General features: G+C 35.0%; 1 protein-coding gene and 1 long non-coding RNA gene across 2 annotated transcripts; one reads left to right on the top strand and one right to left on the bottom strand.

The window, feature by feature from the left end:
- The first annotated feature begins 605 nt into the window (after positions 1-605).
- Positions 606-2,249, top strand: LOC127084700 (uncharacterized). The gene is made up of 2 exons (XR_007788773.1): positions 606-1,193; positions 1,967-2,249. It is a non-coding gene; the product is annotated as an uncharacterized LOC127084700 (long non-coding RNA).
- Positions 2,250-15,268: 13,019 nt separating this feature from the next.
- LOC127084699 (heat shock protein 90-2) lies at positions 15,269-18,366 on the bottom strand. Its single transcript, XM_051025199.1, has 3 exons — positions 18,043-18,366; positions 17,373-17,514; positions 15,269-17,278 (listed from the first exon to the last, which is right to left on the bottom strand). The coding sequence occupies exons 1-3, from the start codon at positions 18,163-18,165 to the stop codon at positions 15,444-15,446; spliced, it is 2,100 nt and encodes a 699-aa protein (XP_050881156.1). The 5' UTR covers positions 18,166-18,366; the 3' UTR covers positions 15,269-15,443.
- Between the last annotated feature and the right edge of the window lie 3,481 nt (positions 18,367-21,847).

Below are 21,847 nucleotides of genomic sequence, written 5' to 3'. Positions count from 1 at the left end.
ACAGTGAGCTCTACATCCAGTGACCTAATACTTGAGGAGAAAACATGTATACACTCAATTAACCCTTTTCATTGGGTTTACTTGAGAAAAAGATTTGACTAAGGGTTTGAGTTTGAAAAGAAGTTTGATATCGATTAAACGCTTTGAGTCGTATTTGAGAATGCGTTGAATTTGATTTTTAAAAAAATTCTTGACGTTGGATCAAGATTTTTGTTACAAATGTAATTGATTTTATTATTATTGAAGTAATGTTTATTATTAAATAAAATAAAAGAACAATAAATAAATAAAAATGACATGAAAATAATAATAGAAATGGGGGTGCATAAAAATGGTATGGGGTATGCTGCTAGTAAACATAGATAAGCACAAATATGCCAAAGGCCCAAGATCCAAAATTATAAAATAAAATAATAAAAAAAGATTGCAAGCAAAAATGGACCAGGAAGGGGTGCGCCTAGCAGTGGCCGAACGTGAAAGCCCAAAGCAGGGCGCTCGTCCAAGTCAAAGGATCAGAGGAGTCAATAACGTTAACTCAACCTTGTCCCTTGGATGAAAGCCACATAAATATGAAGGTCAAGGAAACGCATGCGCGTGAAGGCTATGATGAAGGTCTACTACAGAAACCCTTTTCAATGATGAGCGGTCAACGAATCTCATGGTTCCAAAGCCACCATGTGTTGGAAAGGGTTCAGATGTGAGAGAGGTAAAAGTGAGGGAGACCTCACGTGGGATTCATTTTTCAACTTCCTTCTCTCTCTACTCTGACCTACTCTCTCTCTCTACCTCTAACCTGCCCCACCACACTAACACATTTCTTGCTTCTCTTTCCACCAAACCAAGATCAACCATAGTGGTTGTCTTAGAACAAGCATGAACATCATGAAGATGTTCATACTTGAAACTCAGATTTCACGAAAATTGTCCAAATCCAAAATGAAAAATAAAACCCTAGCCTAAAAATAGTCCTTGATCAAGAATCCATCGTCAAAATAACCAAATAAGCAACTATGAGCCCAGATAGGGCTCATCCCTAAATTTAACTTAACCCCTTAATTCTGTATGTCCAAATTACACATAACATACAGCAATAGATAAAACAACGTTAATATGCAGGAAAAACAAAAGGAAAGTGAATAAGAAGACCTCGCCAATGGTTTAAACTTCGGTGAGACTTCGGCGACCAACCTCGGGTAAACTCTATCAGTTCCTTCTTTCTGTTTCTGTTTGTTTATGATACTTCCTTCCTCTCCTCTTTCTTCTGCTTTGTGCAAGGTTACTTTGTGATATGGTGAAGGGTTTAGAGCTCAAGCCTTACTCAAGTTCAGATGTTGAACTTTAGAGGCTTTAGGTTGAATAGCTTTGGTGAGGGCCAAGTACGTTTTTAGCATGGCTCTGCTAGGGTATTTTCTTGTGTTTTAAGAGTGATGTTTATGCTCTACTTATAGGTGTGATAGAGTGAATTGAGGGATGAAACTTGTGAGTTTTTTAGGAGGGAAATGAAGTTTGTTATGATGATTTTTTTGGGGAATCTTTGGTGATTCGTGTGAGTATGAGGAAATTATGGAGAGTTGAGTGAAAACGTGAATGAATGAGTGTGATGAATTATGTGAGTTTAGTGAGGAATCCTCGTGTGTTTTTGATGGATTCTTTAATGATAGTGATGAGATGATGTATGTGGGCATACTGAGTGCACATGATTTTCCTTGACTCTACCTTATTTCTCTTTTTTATTTTCATTTTAAACTTGATTTGTATGTAAATTGATGTATTATGATGAAGATGATGTATGTGGGATGATATGCTTTGGAGGGGGCACATGTTTTTCCACTTCATTTTAATTCATTTGTGTCATTTGATGTATGTTGGTATTTATGTTATGGTGATTCTATGATGAGTTGTGTTGCTTGAATGAAAAGCTCGTGTAATGCTTACCTTTTTTTTCATTTGGTTTTGATGTATGCAGGGTTGATGGCATGTGATAAATAGTGTTGGGATGGTGAAGTTGAGAGCCATCATGAGGCTCATGTGGAGCCCAAAACAAACTTAACTTTCTTCTTTTTTCTTATTTTTTAATTATCTTTTTTGTAATTTTTAATTAATGTATAAATTTATTTCTGGATGTATGAAGTATGTATGCATATTGGAGGGCTTTGTGTAGTGAATTTCAATGTAACAAAAAAACCCAGTTGTAATGTAATGCAAATAATGTAATTTTGGTAAATAACTCAATTCAATTTTATATATGATATTCTATCTTGTGTTCAAAAGTAAATGAAAAAAAATTGTTAGAACAAAACTTTTTTTATTCATAATGTAAGGTGACTTCAAAATGGCATGATGAATGAGATGGCTTTAGAAAATGTATAAAAAAAATATGTATGAATGAAAATGACCTAGGGATTTAAATGAGGCCATAAAATAAACATACAAACCATGATTACATGTAACTTTTTACTAAAAAGAAAGGTACTTGCCCTAAAGGACTCAAAGTTCCCACTTAAATGATGATATGCAAAGGCCAATCATGAGTGACAATGGCCATAAACTCCTAAAACGTGACTTAAGATGGACAATGCAATGCAAAATGGTTTAAGTGAGTGGCCAAATTGACACAATGCTATATGAGTAACCCTTATCAGATTGTCCCTAAGTTCCAACTTGATCTAGGCCTAAGAATGTAAAAGATGCAATGCAAAATATGTTAAAAAGAATAGATAAATGATGGGACAAAATTGGGGTATGACACTGAAGTTTAAAAAAATGTAATCATACCACTAAAACCATCTAAAGCCATGTCAAAATCAGAACCTATACCATATACCCCACCGTCTCTCAATACGTATGTGATCTGTTAACACCTAATATTAGGTCCGAGAAGGCACAAAAGCTTATGAGAAACCCTCTAATATTGAGTACAACCCCAATCCTCAAACCCTAATAGATAAAAATTTCCACCATTCATTGAAGTTCCCCGAAGAAAGGACCTCCACCGACCACAATGTCTTCAACCTGCCACCATAGCTCCTTATCAAACCAAATATTTATCTCTTTCATGTGAATCAGTTGGCGCATCCTTAGGCCAAAAAAAAGTTTGGTGATATCCATACACGATCAAAGTAGAAGAAGCTCACTATGTGGATCTCTTAGTTGTGGAATAAGATGCCTTAAGTCAACAACCTTATCAGCTTCCTTCATGGATAGCCCCTTGATAAAACCTTTATCATGGCTAACATCCTCTCAGAGTAATTTCATCTATAACAATGACCTCCAAATATCGAGAGGGAACACCCCCTTATGTTGTCTACTTCCATCATATGAAAGCCAAAAGTTCCTAACCTTATGAATATTTTATTCAAGGATAAATTCTAGACTTGTCTCTTGACTGATATCAAGGGATTTATCCACCTTCTTTAAATCTCATACAATGGATTTCATCATCAAGATTCCAAGCATGAAGAAAATAATAATAATTGCATTGGATATTATGAATAAAAGGTTGTAGCACAAGAGAAAATAGGAGCGTCCTCAACAGACTTCCTTATTGCAACCATTTTGGGAATGGGTAGTTGATTCCCTGAAGTTCAGGGAGCGCGGTTAATTCCCATGACTCCCTCTATAATGTTTATTAACCTAATGCTTCTTACCTGAATGATCACACATTATGGATGGAGACACTAGGGATCTGGATGACATGTCTGAAGAAAGGATTCCCTATTTAAAATAGGGGTGCTCAAACCAACAAAAGGGAAATCTAGAAAGAACTATATGTGAAGAGTATGCCTTTGTCACGCCCCAATAACCCCTTCCAACTACACCACTACACAATCCCTAAAACATGAGGGCTTGTAGAGTCCTAAGTGTTTTGGACCTTTAAGCATCTTCGGGCTTTTCATAGAATCCTTATTGTAGCTTTATTCATACCCTCAATTTTTGAGACTTAGATGAGTCCTTCGGGTGAGACTTAGTTGAGTCTATCAAGCGAGACTTAGTTAAGTATTCTTGAAGAGAATTAATTGAATCCCTCAAGCAATACTTAATTGAGTACCTCGGGTGAGACTTAGTTGAGTCTTCATGACGAGACTTAGTTCAATCCCTTATGTGATACTTAATTGAGTCTTTTTGATGAGGCTTAGTTGAGTCCCTCGTGCAAGATTTAGTTGAGTCTTCCTGATGAGACTTAGTTGAGTCTTCATGATGAGACATGGTTGAGTCTCTCGAGTGAGACTTAGTTGAGTCTTCCTTACGAGACTTACTTGAGTCCCTAATTTGAGACTTAGTTAAGCCTTCCTGACGAGAGTTTGTTGAGTCTCTCGGGTGATACTTAGTTGAGTCTTTCTAACAAGAGTTAGTTGAATCTTCCTGTAGAAATCGAACAGTTTAATTTTCCCATTAGGGAAGCAAGGATCTTCCTATGGAAGTTCAATAGTTTAATTACTTTATAGGGTAGAAAGGATCTTCCTATGGAAGTCCAAAACTTGTATTACCCCATAGGATGGCAAGGTTCTTCCAGTGGAAGTCCAACAGTTTAATTATCTTGTAGGGTGACAAGGATCTTCATGTGGAAGTCCAACCATTTAATTATCTCGTAGGGCGACAAGGATCTTTTTATGGAATTCCAACAGTTTAATTACCCCATAAAGTGAAAAGGATCTTCCTGTGAAAGTCCAACAATTTAATTACCTTGTAAGGCAAAAAGGATATTCTTGTGGAGGTCCAATAGTTTAATTTGATAACCAAACCATAATAGCCTATTGAAAATATCAGAATCTTTTTACAAGAGTTTTCATAATATGAGACTTGTGTTCCTATCAATCAACTATAATAATATTTCTGATTGACTGAATTCCATGTTTTGGGAATGATCGGTCCATCCAAGTCTTCGAGATTGTAACCTCCATATATATATATATATATATATATATATATATATATATATATATATATATATATATATATATATATATATATATATATATATATATATATATATATATATATATATATATATATATATATATATATATATATATATATGACAAGGTATTTCCTAATTAGGCTGCAACTTTCTCTGTTTGTGGGCACATCGACTTGTCGTAGCACTAAATCACCTTCTTGCATCTCTCTTCGAACCAATTTGGAGTTATATATTTTGGTTGCTATTTGTTTAAAAGAAGACTCTCAAATGTGGGAGATGTATTTTGTCTCATCAATTAGGTCAGTGATATATCTTAACCCTGCCTCATTTTCCTCCATAATGAACTGAGAGTGTTACCATGATGGTGTGTCGATTTTGACTGGCAGCATGGTGTCCTCCCCATAAAATAGTGTGAAGGGCGTTTCCCCGCTGGTGGAGCGAGGGGTGATATGATATGACCATAAAACTTTGTGCAGCTGCTCGGCCATTAATCCCTTGGTGTCATCCAACTTCTTCTTGATTCCCTTCAGTATTACTTTATTTGCTAATTATGCATACTCGTTCGCCTGAGGGTGAACGATCGATATCAACTTGGTTTATACTCCAAAGTCATTGCGAAAATCAACAACAGTGGTACTGGAGAACTGAGTTTCATTATCTAAAATGATAATGCTTGGTAAACTGAACCTGCACATATTCCTCTGCCTGGAGAACTCTTTCTGTTGTAATCTTGGATACAACTTCTGCTTTTACCCATTTCGTGAAGTAGTCTACTCCCACAATCAGGAACTTTAGTTGGTTTGAAGCTATAGGAAAATCTACCATAATTTCCATGCCCGGCTAATAAAAGCGTCAAGGCGTTGTAATAGAATGGAGGAGTTCGGTTGGTGTGTGGTGTAGATTAGCATGTTTCTGGCATTTGTCACGTTTATTGACAAAATCCATGTTGTTCATCATTAGTGAAGGAAAGTAGTAATCTGATCTTAACAACTTGTGGACCAAGGATCGCCCTTCAATATGGTTGGTGGAAACCTCTATCTAACCATATTGAAGGGTGATCCTTGGTTCACAAGTTGTTAAGATCCTTGGTCACATTTATTGACAAAATCCATGTTGTTCATCATTAGTGAAAGCAAGTAGTAACATGCTCTTAACAACTTGTGGACCAAGGTACAACCAAATCAAGATGGACCCTATAGTGAAAGCATCCATGACACTCAATGTTTTGTAACCCAGTGATTTTCCAATCAGGTGATTTATGTTAGGGAGAATATACATATCCTTGGGACATGCAACATTGAGGTACGTGAAATCAACGCACATACGCCACTTTTTTATGCCTTTCTCACCAAGACCGTGTTAGCTAACAACGAAGGGTATTTGACCTCTATTGTTAGATCATCGTTTGTTTTCTTATGAACATCTACATCAATGGTTGTTCTCTTCCCCTTTCCAACCTTGGGCTTACTTTCAGACACTGGCTTGACTAAGAGGTCTATGGCAAGGAGATGACATGCCACTATGGTATCTATGTTAGACATAATTGAGGGCACTCAGACGAACAGGCCGATGTTCTTCTAAAGTAGGGAAATCAAATTGTCTTCTTCATACTCATACAATGAGATGCTCATCTTTGTGACTTGGTGGTGAGAATGCCCAATATGGACCTCTTTCAAATCCTATATTACGGTAAGCCTTTCACTTTTTGACCCCAATCTAGGGTATCAGCTTGATGTATTGATGTCATCTATTTGTAGACAAGGGATGTCATGTTTATTGACAAAATCCATGTTGTTCATCATTAGTGAAGGAAAGTAGTAACCTGATCTTAACAACTTGTGGACCAAGGATCGCCCTTCAATATGGTTGGTGGAAACCTTTATCTAACCATATTGAAGGGTGAGCCTTGGTTCACAAGTTGTTAAGATCCTTGGTCACATTTATTGACAAAATCCATGTTGTTCATCATTAGTGAAAGCAAGTAGTAACATGCTCTTAACAACTTGTGGACTAAGGTACAACCAAATCAAGATGGACCCTATAGTGAAAGCATCCATGACACTCAATGTTTTGTAACCCAGTGATTTTCCAATCAGGTGATTTATGTTAGGGAGAATATACATATCTTTGGGACATGCAACATTGAGGTACGTGAAATCAACGCGCATACGCCACTTTTTTATGCCTTTCTCACCAAGACCGTGTTAGCTAACAACGAAGGGTATTTGACCTCTATTGTTAGATCATCGTTTGTTTTCTTATGAACATCTACATCAATGGTTGTTCTCTTCCCCTTTCCAACCTTGGGCTTACTTTCAGACACTGGCTTGACTAAGAGGTCTATGGCAAGGAGATGACATGCCACTATGGTATCTATGTTAGACATAATTGAGGGCACTCAGACGAACAGGCCGATGTTCTTCTAAAGTAGGGAAATCAAATTGTCTTCTTCATACTCATACAATGAGATGCTCATCTTTGTGACTTGGTGGTGAGAATGCCCAATATGGACCTCTTTCAAATCCTATATTACGGTAAGCCTTTCACTTTTTGACCCCAATCTAGGGTATCAGCTTGATGTATTTATGTCATCTATTTGTAGACAAGGGATGTCATGTTTATTGACAAAATCCATGTTGTTCATCATTAGTGAAGGAAAGTAGTAACCTGATCTTAACAACTTGTGGACCAAGGATCGCCCTTCAATATGGTTGGTGGAAACCTTTATCTAACCATATTGAAGGGTGAGCCTTGGTTCACAAGTTGTTAAGATCCTTGGTCACATTTATTGACAAAATCCATGTTGTTCATCATTAGTGAAAGCAAGTAGTAACATGCTCTTAACAACTTGTGGACTAAGGTACAACCAAATCAAGATGGACCCTATAGTGAAAGCATCCATGACACTCAATGTTTTGTAACCCAGTGATTTTCCAATCAGGTGATTTATGTTAGGGAGAATATACATATCTTTGGGACATGCAACATTGAGGTACGTGAAATCAACGCGCATACGCCACTTTTTTATGCCTTTCTCACCAAGACCGTGTTAGCTAACAACGAAGGGTATTTGACCTCTATTGTTAGATCATCGTTTGTTTTCTTATGAACATCTACATCAATGGTTGTTCTCTTCCCCTTTCCAACCTTGGGCTTACTTTCAGACACTGGCTTGACTAAGAGGTTTATGGCAAGGAGATGACATACCACTATGGTATCTATGTTAGGCATAATTAAGGGCACTCAGGCGAACAGGCCGATGTTCTTCTAAAGTAGGGAAATCAAATTGTCATCTTCATACTCATATAATGAGATGCTCATCTTTGTGACTTGGTGGTGAGAATGCCCAATATGGACCTCTTTCAAATCCTATATTACGGTAAGCCTTTCACTTTTTGCCCCCAATCTAGGGTATCAGCTTGATGTATTGATGTCATCTATTTGTAGACAAGGGATGTCATTTAGGGTCAGGGTTTCCCTCGTTATTTATAGCATATTATGGTAACATTCTTGGGTAATCGTCATATCCCCTTTGATTGTACCCATGTGTTCATTAGATAGTGGATATTTAAGGCTTAAATGAAGAGTGGACAAGACCGCCCTTAACATGTTAAGAGAAAGCCTTCCTAGGATGTTGTTATAAAGGGATGTGGCGTATACCACAAGATATTTCACTTTGATGGTTCTGGCGCTCACCCCTAAGTTGAATGTTGTTTTGAGTGTGATGTTATTGTTGACCTCGCCTGAAAGGCCAACCAGGGATTCTTGGAAAGCTCAAATTTTATTGGATCAAGTTGGTTCCCCTAGGAGGTGCTCCAAAACATGATGTATGTAGAGCTTCCAAGTTCGATCAACACTCGCTTCACATACCAATTGACATACTAAATTGTGATGACTATGGGATCATTATTACGGGGAAGAACGTTGATTGTGTCTCCTCTAAAATAGGTTATTATAGGTTCTCGATCCCTTGTCGGGGTCTTGAGAGCTTTAGAGGGTTCAATGTTTTCTATTAACACCTATCGTTCATACCTTCTTCGGGAGGAGCTAGATCCCCCATCCCCCTCCCCTGAGGGGGAAACCTCCAGTGATGGTGTTGGTGGTCTTCTCAGAACTTTGCCCAAACATCCTCGTGAGAAGATGGTGAAATCAATAGTGAGTGAACTATAAGTGTAATCCATGTTAGTTTTACCAGTGCTCTATGGCGAGTGTCAATTTTACTTGCTAAAACTATAAATACTTAACAATCCCTAGTGATTAAGGGTTGTTAGAGGTTGTAAGGTTGTTGTGAGGTTGAGAGATAGCTCATGTGGGGTGATAAGCTTTGTATGAGTGTATTTATGCCTCAAAGTTAGGTTAGCCTATATCATGTATTGTGGTACTTATAGACGCCCTTGGCCTGGATCCAAGATTTCCTGGGATATAACAACCAATATGGGGATTGGTAGTTGATTCCCTAAAATTCAAGGAGCTCACTTAATTCACACGCCCCCCTATGTGCCATTTGTTGACCTAATACACTTTACTTGCACGATCACACACTATGGATGGAAACACGAAGGATTTGGGCAACATATTCGAAGAAATAGCGTCTTATCTAAATGAGAGGTGCTCAAATCAACAAAGAGGCAATATAGAAAGAACGATAGGCGAAGCGTATGCCTTCGCCACGCCCACATGACTCATTCCATTACACCACTACACAACATGATACCCCGACCCCAAAATGAAATTTATTGAGATATGTTGTCAATTCTGTAACAACTCATTTCATAACAACCTTGGAACCAAACACCGCCAAATAAAACTTTCAGCAATGGTGTGTATTCCGCCACTAGGCTTTAATAGGAACTCCAAAATTACATAAACTACAAACTCTATCAAACTCATCAAACATCATTCTCCTAACAATAAGTTAACTACTAAAGTGATTTCACATAACATACTTCATGCCAAAAAAAATACCTTCGACATAAAATATTATTTAAGTGAATCCAAACACAAAAATACAATGTTATCCTCCCCATTATATTTTCACTCATAAATAAAACATACAATGTTATCCTCCCTATGATATTTTCACTTATAAATAAAACATACCCTTTAATTGGTTTTTCTAAGTATAATATTCCTTGTGATTCTTGTTTTTCTACTAAACATAAGTATTTGTCATTTTCTAATAGTGTCACTTATTCTACTAAATGTTTTGACTTAATACATTTGGACATTTGAAGATCCTACTTTATGTTCTCTTTGTTAGGCCATAAATATTTTTTAACGTTGGTAGATAATCATGACAGAATCTAATCAATTTACTTCATGAAATTAAAATTTGAAACCCTCAATCTCGTCATATCATGCATTGCTCTTATTTAATCATGATTTCAAACTACTCTCAAAATAATAAAAACTAATAACGGGTTAAAATATTTCTTAAAATAATTATATATGAAACATGGTATCCACCATCATTTCTTATGTTAATACACCTCAACAAATCGGTATTATTAAGAGAAAACATCAACACCTTTTAAGTGTGGCTAGAGCTCTCATTTTTCAATCTCACCTCCCAAAAAAAAATTGGTTCATGCTTTTTCCCATGTTATTTTCTTCTTTAATAGATTTCTTTAAAAAATAGTTACAATTCTCCTTTCTCTATCATTTATAACAAATCCCTAGATTATTATTCATTAAAAAAATTTAATTGTTTAGTGTATGGTGCTAGTTCTAAACATATATAATAGAACCAAATTTGACTATCTAAGTAGGGAGTGTATTTTTCTAGGCCACAAATATGTCTCAAAAGTGATATCTTGACAACCATATTCCCAGACTATTGTTTGATTACCTTGACATCCCATCTCATAACAAGAACACTCCCACATCTACACCTAGCCTTACCACATTACACAACAATCACTTATCCATACTAACCATATTGCAACACACCACCCAAACTTTCCCTACCTACAAGAAAATCCACCAGAATCACCAAATTCCCCAACCTACCTCCAAGATTATAAGTTCCCTCTCTTACAATCACACTATCTCCCCATCTCACTATTCCGATAGCATTTTCTACCTTATTCAAAAAAATCTTTTTTGCAATAACTTATCTCTCAACCATAAATATTTCAATCTTAACTCTACTATAACTAAACCCACTTATTTTCTTATTTCACGGATTGAAAAAGAGCGGTTGGACATGAGCTTAAGTTTTTACTAATAATAACATATGGAATTTAGTCTCACTTCTCCCTAACAAAAAATCCATTGGTTAGAAATGAATTTTCAAAATAATTTTTTTAGCAAATGAGATTATTCAAAAGGTACAAAGAATACTTAGTTGCTAAGGTAATCAATCACACCAAAAGCATAGACCTCCTTGAAGCTTTTAGTCCAACTGTCAAAATGACAACCATTAGATTTCTTATATCCTTAAATGTCTCTAATAATCGATATCTCCATCAATTAAATATAAACACAGCCTTTTTACATTGGGACGATGAAGAAATTTAAAAAGTTTTTCCTAGTTTGAAAGTTTCAAATACTAACTTTGGTTTATAAATTAAACGCATCCATTTATGGATTAAAATAATTCGGCAATCGAACCATTAACTTACCACCACTCTTATTGACTTGGATTATAAACTATCTAAATTTAATTATTTCTTATTCACACAAAAAAATGATAATAATTATTTTACAACTATTCTAATTTATGTTGATGACTTAATACTTGCATATAATAACATGAATGAGATTTTCAATTTGAAATTTGTCATAGATACTAAATTTAGTATCAAAAACTTTGGTAACCCTTGAAATATTTTCGGGGATTTTAAGTTGCAAGGTCATCACAAGTAATTTTTATTTGCCAAAGGATATATAGTCTAAACCTCTTTCAAGAAGTCGAATTGATTGGTGTCAAACGAGTTTCAAAACCCATATCCCAACCACAAAGTCAATAATGACACATATCTACCTTTGACAAACCCAACTTCTTTCAAAAGTATCATTGATAAATTTCTCTATTTAACTCATACTAGATATAATGTAAATTTTTATGTTTGCAGGTTAAGTTGGTTCCTCTCCCAGCAAACAGATATACATCTTCAAATTGCTCTCAGAATTATTCAAAGCACCAAATAAGCCCGTGCCTAAGGCTTATTATTCAAGACAAATTTAATCACATCTTGGCATACTTCATTGACTCCTAGGATCTTGCAATGACATCAATCGCTCTATGTAACACTCTAAAATCCCGACTCTTTATATATAAAAGATAAACATATAATTTCTCAATTCTTGGTGTTACACATGCTGAACATACCACTTCATCAATATAATAATAGTAATTAGCAGTGGAACTCAATCATATTTTAGTTGTATTAATAAAATAAGTACTTCATATAATTAAATAACTCAACTTTGAAAACACAAAACGATTAACTAATTTTTTCGTCTTAGTGTTACAGATCAGAGCTTCGGCGAAACTAAATAACGCGGAAAAATAGTAAACAAATGAAGAGGTCTCAACGTCATCCTCTAGTTCAATTAGAAGTACTTGATTATTTCTACTCCAAGAGAGTAGAGAACACCACAAACAAAGCAAACAGGGATGAGAATGCGCTCAAAATATGTTAGCGGTGCAAAGGCTAGCAAGAGTGGCATCATTCATAACAATCGTCAATGTATGAATTATTCACAACAACAATAACAACAATCAATTCACAATGCAAATATGCATGCAATGGGATCAACATCTCGACTCTAATGCATGTGGCACCAATCCTGGAAGATATTCACACAACTATTAAAGCACATCGATTCTATTCACCAACTCGTCAAACACAACAAAATGGCAATCAACAGTCACTGGAATCGGGAACAACTCAAAAAATTGGGTGGTCGGCCCAAAACTAGTCAATGTGGTCATGGCAGTCATCATGACGTGTCTGTCATCCCTCTTCCCACACACCTATCACCCAGGCGACGCCCAACAAGATCGCATTCTCTAGAGACCATGACGGTCGGCCCGTCATCTGGTTGACAGTCGTCAGTTCTCTTAGCATGGTGACGATCAGCTCGTCGTTGTGGTAACGCCCATCACCACTGTGAGAATACAGAAATTCATTTTTCACCTTGAACCCTTCCAAAGCTCTGATTTTGATCCCAAAATACCCAAATCAAACAGAAAATTATTACCCACAATTATACAATGATTATTATAGTAATTACCCACATATTAATCATGATTTCATTAATTTATCACAAAATCAACATCATATTCATCATATTAACACTTCTCAATATGAACATCAATAATTCAGATTTCACATGCAATTGAACATGAATCTCAACAGTAAAATAAGGGCATAAAATTCTATTTATCATAACATTTGAGATTGATTTTTACATCAACTTTCTCCAAAACACACAAAACTCAACAATGGAAAAAAACATAATAGAAAAGAAAGAAGAGGGTGAGAATCCCTCTCTATCCTCCATGCAAATAACAAATAAAAATATTCGGATGTTACACTCTAAAATTGTATTTTGTTTTTACTTTAAAAGTTCACTAATATACTGAAAATGCGAGAAGCAACATGATGTATCCATACCACCATCAGAGACGGAAGATCGGACATTAGCTAACGTCACATTTGAGGCACAATGGCTACTATATCTTCTACATGACCTTAGAATTCAAGATCTCAAACATGTTCAATCTTCTATAATAACAGGTCTGCAATCCATATTACAAACAATCTTGTTTTTCAGTAGTGCACCAAACATATTAAAATTGAGTAGTGTGTGACAAAGCTCAAACAAACCATAATACATTTAATTCGTTCTACAAACAGTCGCACACAGAATTTTCTCCATGGTCCCTTAAGTGCTTTGTGTTTTAAACTTAACCTTTTAATTATGCGATTAAAATTTATATTTTCTTTGTCAAGTAATTTAGTGGCTAGAATTTACCTTTTAAAAGTGAACAAATAAGATGTTGTGGGTTTAAACTCGTGCTCCTACATCTGAATTTCCTATACAACTATCAACTGAATTACCCTAACATGACATTAAATATTGTAATTTATTTAGATATTGTTACAACTAAGTGATTGGTTAAATGTTTAATTATACTATTAAATATTATATTTTATTTAGATATTATTACAATTAAGTGGTTAGTTACCACTATTTTTATGTAAATGATAAGTTGAAATAATAATAGTTTCTTCTTTATTTTGTTTAATTTCTTGGTACTATTTCTCATTTTGGAATGATACGTTTTATGGTGTCCAATGGAGAAATGTTAACCGAGTTTATTTAATTTCTTTATGGTTTTAGATTAATTTAATCAACTAAGCTTAATAGTATTTTTAATCAGATTAGGAAGTTTCAAGATGGAAAGATGCTAAATTTAATTGATTTATTAAGTAGGTAGTAAATATATTAGGCAAGTCTGAAAAAAAACACTTAACGCATTGTATATGCAATAAAGAAACGTTGAGATTGTGGGTCCAGCTGGAAGGAAGATTTATCTCATTCAGAATAAGTTTTTGTTGAAAGAGGAGAAAAAACTCAAAAACAAGAAATAAAAGTATGAGCAAATCCAACAACAATAAAAGGATAGTAAAAAGATATTAATTACTATAAAAAATCATCAATTAAATCCTAGTAAAAATCATCAATGTCTTACACTGTAGGTGTAAGTCAATTAAATTCTACCTACTAGTCAAATAGATTGTTAATTATTATTGTAATGAAATGAATTTCTATATATAGTACGATTTTATTTTGATTCATAAATCTAGTCTCCTCATTGATGAAAATTATTTGATTATGAAAACATTTCATGTTGTTGCATGTTTAACTTTCTTCAAATAATATCTTAATTTATCTTTAGAATTAATTCGAAAACTTTAATTTAAGGTCTGATAAAAGATCCAGCCTAATCATTATTTGCACACATGAAATTATATACTTACCTTGATTTGCAAATAAAACTACTTAATTTTAACTGAATTTCCTTTCTTTCCAAAACTAGAAAGGAAGTACCTGGAATCTTAAACTGCATTATTTTTCAGGCAAATATCCATATCAAAATAATTGGCATTCAAATATTTTTAAGAATAACCAATAATGAATGTACAAGCTTCATTTCACCTGTAAACATCAATCGATACTGTAAACTAGAAAAGGAATTTTCAGCTTTTCCTCGCTTATAAAAATAACAATTTTTTCTTTCTATTGAATGTTTGCTTTCCCACGCCAACCATGTACTACTAACAGATATTAAGGCATTCAAGATAATAAAACTAAGTCAAATTTAACAAAACTACATGAAACAAACAGATATTAAATTCATAAAAGTATGCCCAAACTTGCATTTAATTAATAGCGCCAATAGTGCAGGGAAAATAACAAAACCATAACCAAAAAAGTAAAAAAAAATCTAAGAGTCAACAACAAAAGCTTAACTCCTTCAAAAAAAATATAAGATAAATTAAACCGCAACTTAATCAACCTCTTCCATCTTGCTTCCTTCGGCATCTGCATCAGCTTCCTCCAATGGAGGCATATCGGCATCAGCTTCAGTGGCATCATCATCAATGCTCAATCCAAGCTTCAACATTCTGTGGATCCTGTTTCCAAAGGTGTTTGGCTCATCAAGGCTGAACCCAGATGTGAGAAGGGCAGTCTCAAAGAGCAAGAGAACAAGGTCCTTCACAGATTTGTCATTGCGGTCAGCATCAGCACGCTTCCTCAGCTCCTCCATGATTGAGTTCTCTGGGTTGATCTCCATTGTTTTCTTGCTTGACATGTAACCAGCCATGCTGCTGTCCCTCAATGCCTGAGCCTTCATGATTCTCTCCATGTTAGCAGTCCAGCCATATTCACCAGTTACAAGACAGCATGGTGAATCAACAACACGGTCTGAAACAATAACCTTCTCAACCTTGTCACCCAAAACCTCCTTAATCACCTTGCAAAGATTGTCAAACTTCTCCTTTGATTCTTCCTGTTTCTTCTTCTCATCCTCAGTTTCTTCAAGCTTCAAACCTTCCTTGGTAGCAGATACCAACTTCTTTCCCTCAAATTCCTTGAGTTGACCAACAGCATACTCATCAATAGCATCAACCATATATAGAACTTCATATCCCTTCTTCTTCAACTTCTCCAAGAATGGAGAATTCTCAACAGCCTTCTTACTTTCACCAGTAATGTAGTAGATGTCACTCTGGCCTTCCTTCATCCTTGTGACGTAATCCTTAAGACTGGTCTGCTCATCACCACTCTTGGTGGAGTGGTACCTGAGAAGTTCAGCAATCTTTCCCTTGTTCTGAGAATCCTCATGGATACCAAGCTTCAAATTCTTAGAGAAAGCTTCATAAAACTTGTTGTAATCCTCCTTGTTCTCAGCAATTTCAAAGAAAAGTTCAAGGCACTTCTTAACCAAGTTCTTGCGGATGACCTTCAAGATCTTGTTCTGCTGCAATGTTTCCCTTGAAATGTTGAGAGGAAGATCCTCAGAATCAACAATACCCTTAACAAAGGCAAGATACTCAGGAATCAACTCTTCACAGTTGTCCATGATAAAGACCCTGCGAACATAGAGCTTAATGTTGTTGGGCTTCTTCTTGGTGTCAAAAAGGTCAAAGGGTGCTCTCTTGGGTACAAAGAGAACAGCCTTAAACTCAAGTTGACCCTCAACAGAGAAGTGCTTGACAGCCAAATGCTCTTCCCAATCATTAGTAAGACTCTTGTAGAAAGCAGAGTATTCTTCCTTTCCAATCTCTTCAGGCTTCCTCATCCAGATAGGCTTTTGCTTGTTAACCAAATCCCATTCATGAGACACCTCCTTAATAGTCTTCTTCTTTTTCTCCTCTTTCTCCTTCTCTTCATCAACTTCCTCTACTTTGCCCTCCTCGTCCTTCTTATCTTCCTCGTCTTCATCATCAGAAATCTCCTTTTCAATAGTCTTCTCAATCCATAGAGAAATTGGGTAACTAATGAACTCAGAATGCTTCTTAACCAAATCCTTCAAACGACGCTCCTCAAGGTACTCAAGCTGGTCTTCCTTAAGGTAGAGAGTGATCTTAGTACCCCTGCCAAGAACCTCACCAGATGTATCCCTTGTAACCGTGAAGGACCCACCAGCTTGGGACTCCCACACATACTGCTCATCATCATTGTGCTTGGTGGTAACAATCACCTTCTCAGCAACAAGATATGCAGAGTAAAAACCAACACCAAACTGTCCGATCATGCTTACATCAGCACCAGCAGCAATAGCTTCCATGAATTCCTTGGTACCAGACCTTGCAATGGTACCCAAGTTGTTGACCAAATCTATAACAATTTAAAAACCAGCAAAACAGTATTAGAATCAATCACATTAACAACCAATCAAAACTTGTATAATGGAAAAACAGTGTCAACTTACCAGCTTTGGTCATTCCAATACCACTATCAATAATGGTCAAAGAGTTGTTAGTCTTATCGGGAATGATATGGATAAACAACTCAGGTTGCCCATCGAGCTTGCTCTTGTCTGTCAAACTCTCGAAACGGATCTTGTCCAAAGCCTACATTGTTAGGCAATCAAAATCACATCAACATCTTTGAAGAAAAAAATTAATCATTCACTCACACTCAAACAGTTCCCACTCTATAATTATTAACAAAAACAAATAAACAGATCAAAACAACCATTCCAATTCAATTCGATGGAAATAAAATCATTATTTCCAGTCATAATAAAAATCACTATCCCTTACCACTACTAAGGCTCATATAAAGCATGTAACGTGTCAACAAAACAAATCTAACATATTAATCTACAAAAACCCTATCCAATTAATGAACAACGCATAAAATAATTAAAATCAGAGTAATCACACAAAAACATGTGAAATCAATGCAAGAAATTAACGAAAACAGAGTCAGTCAAGGTGTTTCTAAGCTAATCTACAACTTAATAGAGACATAAAAGTGAAAACACTATTAATCAATTTCAATTAGACTAAATAACATGTATAAATCACAGATCAAGCAGAAAAAGTATGTAAACAGCATCAAAAAACCCTAAACAAGCGAGTAAATCGGAAGCTTACATCAGAGGCGTTACTGATAAGTTCACGGAGAAAGATCTCCTTGTTGGAGTAGAAGGTGTTGATGATAAGACTGAGAAGCTGGTTGATCTCAGCCTGAAAAGCAAACGTTTCGGTTTCTGTCATGGTAGATCGAGAAACAGGTTGTAGAGGGAGAGATAGAGGTAAAGTTAGGGTTTTGAGAGAGAATTATGAGTGGTGAAAGAGAAGTGAGTAGTTATATAGGGAGGAGTTTAGTAGGGTTCTAGATCCTTCGGTGACGATTTGTATAATGCCGTTGGGAAGACTTGACTTCTAGATCCTTCCGTGACGGACTCCTAATTTTAGTTACGAGTTAATAGGCGGGCTTGGGCCGATATCAGAATGGGAATTAGATTGCATAGTTCACAATGTTATTCTCTATTTTTTTATATCTTTTATAATTTGTTTTTACAAAATAAATTAAATAAGATTTTTTTTTAGATGAGATATTAAATTTTATTTAAAAAGAAATATATATTAGTATTTTAAAATGATTTTCTATTAATTATTGATATTTTTAATAAATTTTTATTCATAAAATATTTATTTTATTTTATTTTTTAGTAAAAATGAGTTAAATATAATTTGAGTTCCTTGAAATTTTATTAAGGATTTTATTTGGGGAGATTATGTTTTTATTTTATGGGTAATGCTAACTTGTGCCCCAAAGGCACATGTTAAAAAACCCACAAATAGAAAATTTGTTTTGGAAAAATAAATAAAATTATTAATGATAAATTTTTAATAAATTCAATACACATTTTTCAAGAATTTGTTTCTATATTCATCTCTTAACTTGTGCCCCTGAGGCACAAGTTAGCATTACCCTTATTTTATTTATTTTATTTAGGATTTTGTTTTTATTTTTTTAGTTAAATTTTTTTTGTTAAGGATGGACTCAGATAACTTTAATTGGGTTTCGACGATATAAAACTAAATTAATCCAAAGGTGTTATGTTGGGTCATTGGTGTTCAGACCGGGTTATAGGTTGCCCAACTCATCGCACCATGGTCTGGATGGGTACGTCCACAAATATCTGAAGAATAACGTGTCAATACAAGTGTCTTGACAAATAATTTTTAATCTCTTAGGAAAGAAATTGTCATTTTCTATAGATGCATGGCTCTTAAGAGTTTCTATTAAACATTGAGAGTTTTTAGTAAGAAATACACACAAACCTCCTTATATGAGGAAATGGTTATTGATCTTCGATCACAATATATAAGACGATGGATGTATGCGTTTGTGTTTTTTCTTTAATGTTTGCTTGAGAGTGAATGGGGCAATCTTCATTCCCAAATGGTAGATTGAAGCGGTTAGTCTTCTTTCCACAAACATGAACCTTGGAGCGGTTAGTCTTCAAGTTCCATAACCTTTGAGCTTAATACCTTGGTGTTGAACGGGCTAACCAAAAACCTGTGAGATTTTAACATCGGGTTAATCTCGAACCTGTGAAGCTTTTAAGTATCGAACTGAGCTTCAATATATCTTGGTTTTAATATCGCACTGACTAAGAACCTAAGAGATTTTACCACATGTTAATCTCCAACCTAAAATAGGACTAGCATACTCAATCCCAAATGAAAGATTTTTAAGGGTTTAGCTTTAACCTAAACAAATTCCTAATTGGACAGTATTTAGTCAAGTTATACACAAAAGGTTCCCTTGGTGAATTTTATAATTCTAACCATTCCAAAATTACAAAATGATCTCACTAACAAAAGAATATTTCTCACAAAATCACTTAGGCTAAAAACACAGTGAGAGAAAGTTAAAGAAATGTTTACAGAGAGAGAGATGGAGAGAGAGAGAGAGAGAGTGTGTCAAAACATAATTTTGGATGCTTTGAAATGAAAAATGGAACCACTATTTATGGGTCCGAGGTTGGCTAAAAAAGGAATTAGAAATAAATACATTTTATCATTATTTAATCGATTAGCACTTATTCCTAATCAATTAGAAGTTGAAAATAATCGTTTGCAAGTTCCATAAAAGGAAGGAAAAGATTTCTAGTCGTTGTACATAATCAAGGCACCTTCAAGATATGGGCCTTAAGTTTTAACATTTATAATCAATTAGACTAATGCTCTAATCGATTAGCTATGTAAAAAAAAAATCATGTAGCTAATTTGACTTTTTCCAATTTATCTGACATAACTTTCAGATGTTTTTCAAAGTATTTTCTTTTAGTAAAGTATTTTGAAAATGGTTTTGTGTGTGGGTGTGTACTTTGGTCTCATACTTTTACGATAAAGTCCTTTTTTCTTTTACAAACATTCACTCATTACTAAAATAGGAGATCACTAATACTAAGTTAGGAGATCACCATATATTTCTTCAAGCCTTTGTCGGATACTTCTCTTTATATTGACATATGCTTGAGTGGCTTTTAAGATGAGGCTTTAGAATATTCTTTGTTTGCCATCACCATACTGTAAAGTTTATCAAACTTAAAGATATGTTTGCAATTTAATCATTCATGTTTGACTTATTGCAATACTTTAGTTGTCATCATCAAAAGTTAATATCCTTGTTAAAAGCATATCATCTGCAAAACAATGTTCCACACATGGTGGGTACTAGTATCCCCATTACTCGTCTTGTATCCATTTTTTCAAATTGGGAAAACCCAAACCTAGTCTCAGACCCAGACTGAACTGATTTTCCCTGACAAACTAGGGGTTGGTTCACGCGGGTACATATTTTGTTTCCATTTCTAAGTCATCTGACTCCAAGTATATATGAGAAATGGTCTTCTTATCCCCCAATATTTAACCAAAACAATTTAGGGGAATTAAATATAACTTCATCTGCTTGGCCTAAAACTTGAGGATATAAATATCCCAACCCTAAGGGTTAGGAGGATATTCATTATTTCTCTTATATACAAAGATACAAAACTCTCATACTCTTTATCACATAAGAGGGTTCGTCAACCTTTTTGTATTTTTGCAAGTACAAGGGTGTTGCGTTTTTTCTTTTATTTACGTTTTTATTTAGGGGTCTTAATATTTATTTTATTTTTGATTGTTATTATTTATTTTTATTTTAGGTTTAGATTTTACTTTACCTTTTTATTTAAAAAATAGTTTTGAAATAATGTTATGTCATCTATGTCTTTTCAATTATATTTTGCTATTTGTTTTGGGTCGTTCAAAGGCACAAAGCTAAGGCTTTGTCCACTTTAAATGACACCAGGTATAAAGCTATCACACAATATATTCAAGGTGAACTTTCTAATCTCCATTTTTTACTACACTTATCTTGAATTCTGAATTGACTTAGGCATTTGAGTGTTAACCTTGCAGGTTCACCCCTCATCATTGTATTGGAGATCAGTACCACGGTTCAGGATTCTTCACCATCTACATACACCTAATTTTAGTTCTGAAATGGAACAGTGGTGCCGTTTGTGGGAATTGACTCCTAATTCCCGTGAAAAATCCACAAATGGATTGTCCTAAATCTAAAATTGAATCCTTACCAGAATCGTCAAGAAATGGAGGAAACCACCTCCAATATCCCACTGAAGATCCTTGATCAACCTTCCAATTTCATATCGCCTAAATTATCCATCATCCATGAGAAGAATATCATAAAAATTTCCAACGTAGATCTGATATCGGAGCACTTCCACCATATGGAGAGTAATCTCCAAATGATAAGCAAAGACCGCATGGTACCAGGATTCCTAGATTGCGATGAGGTAAATAGAATTTTGAGTGTAAAGTTATTGTCGATTGTAGTGATTACCGCCGTGAATCACATGACACATTTTTTATTAAG

The sequence above is a fragment of the Lathyrus oleraceus genome, chromosome 5 (genome assembly GCF_024323335.1).
Source record: "Lathyrus oleraceus cultivar Zhongwan6 chromosome 5, CAAS_Psat_ZW6_1.0, whole genome shotgun sequence".
NCBI lineage: Eukaryota > Viridiplantae > Streptophyta > Magnoliopsida > Fabales > Fabaceae > Lathyrus > Lathyrus oleraceus.
Note: the sequence above shows the minus strand (reverse complement) of the source record. Positions and strands in the feature narration are given on the sequence as shown.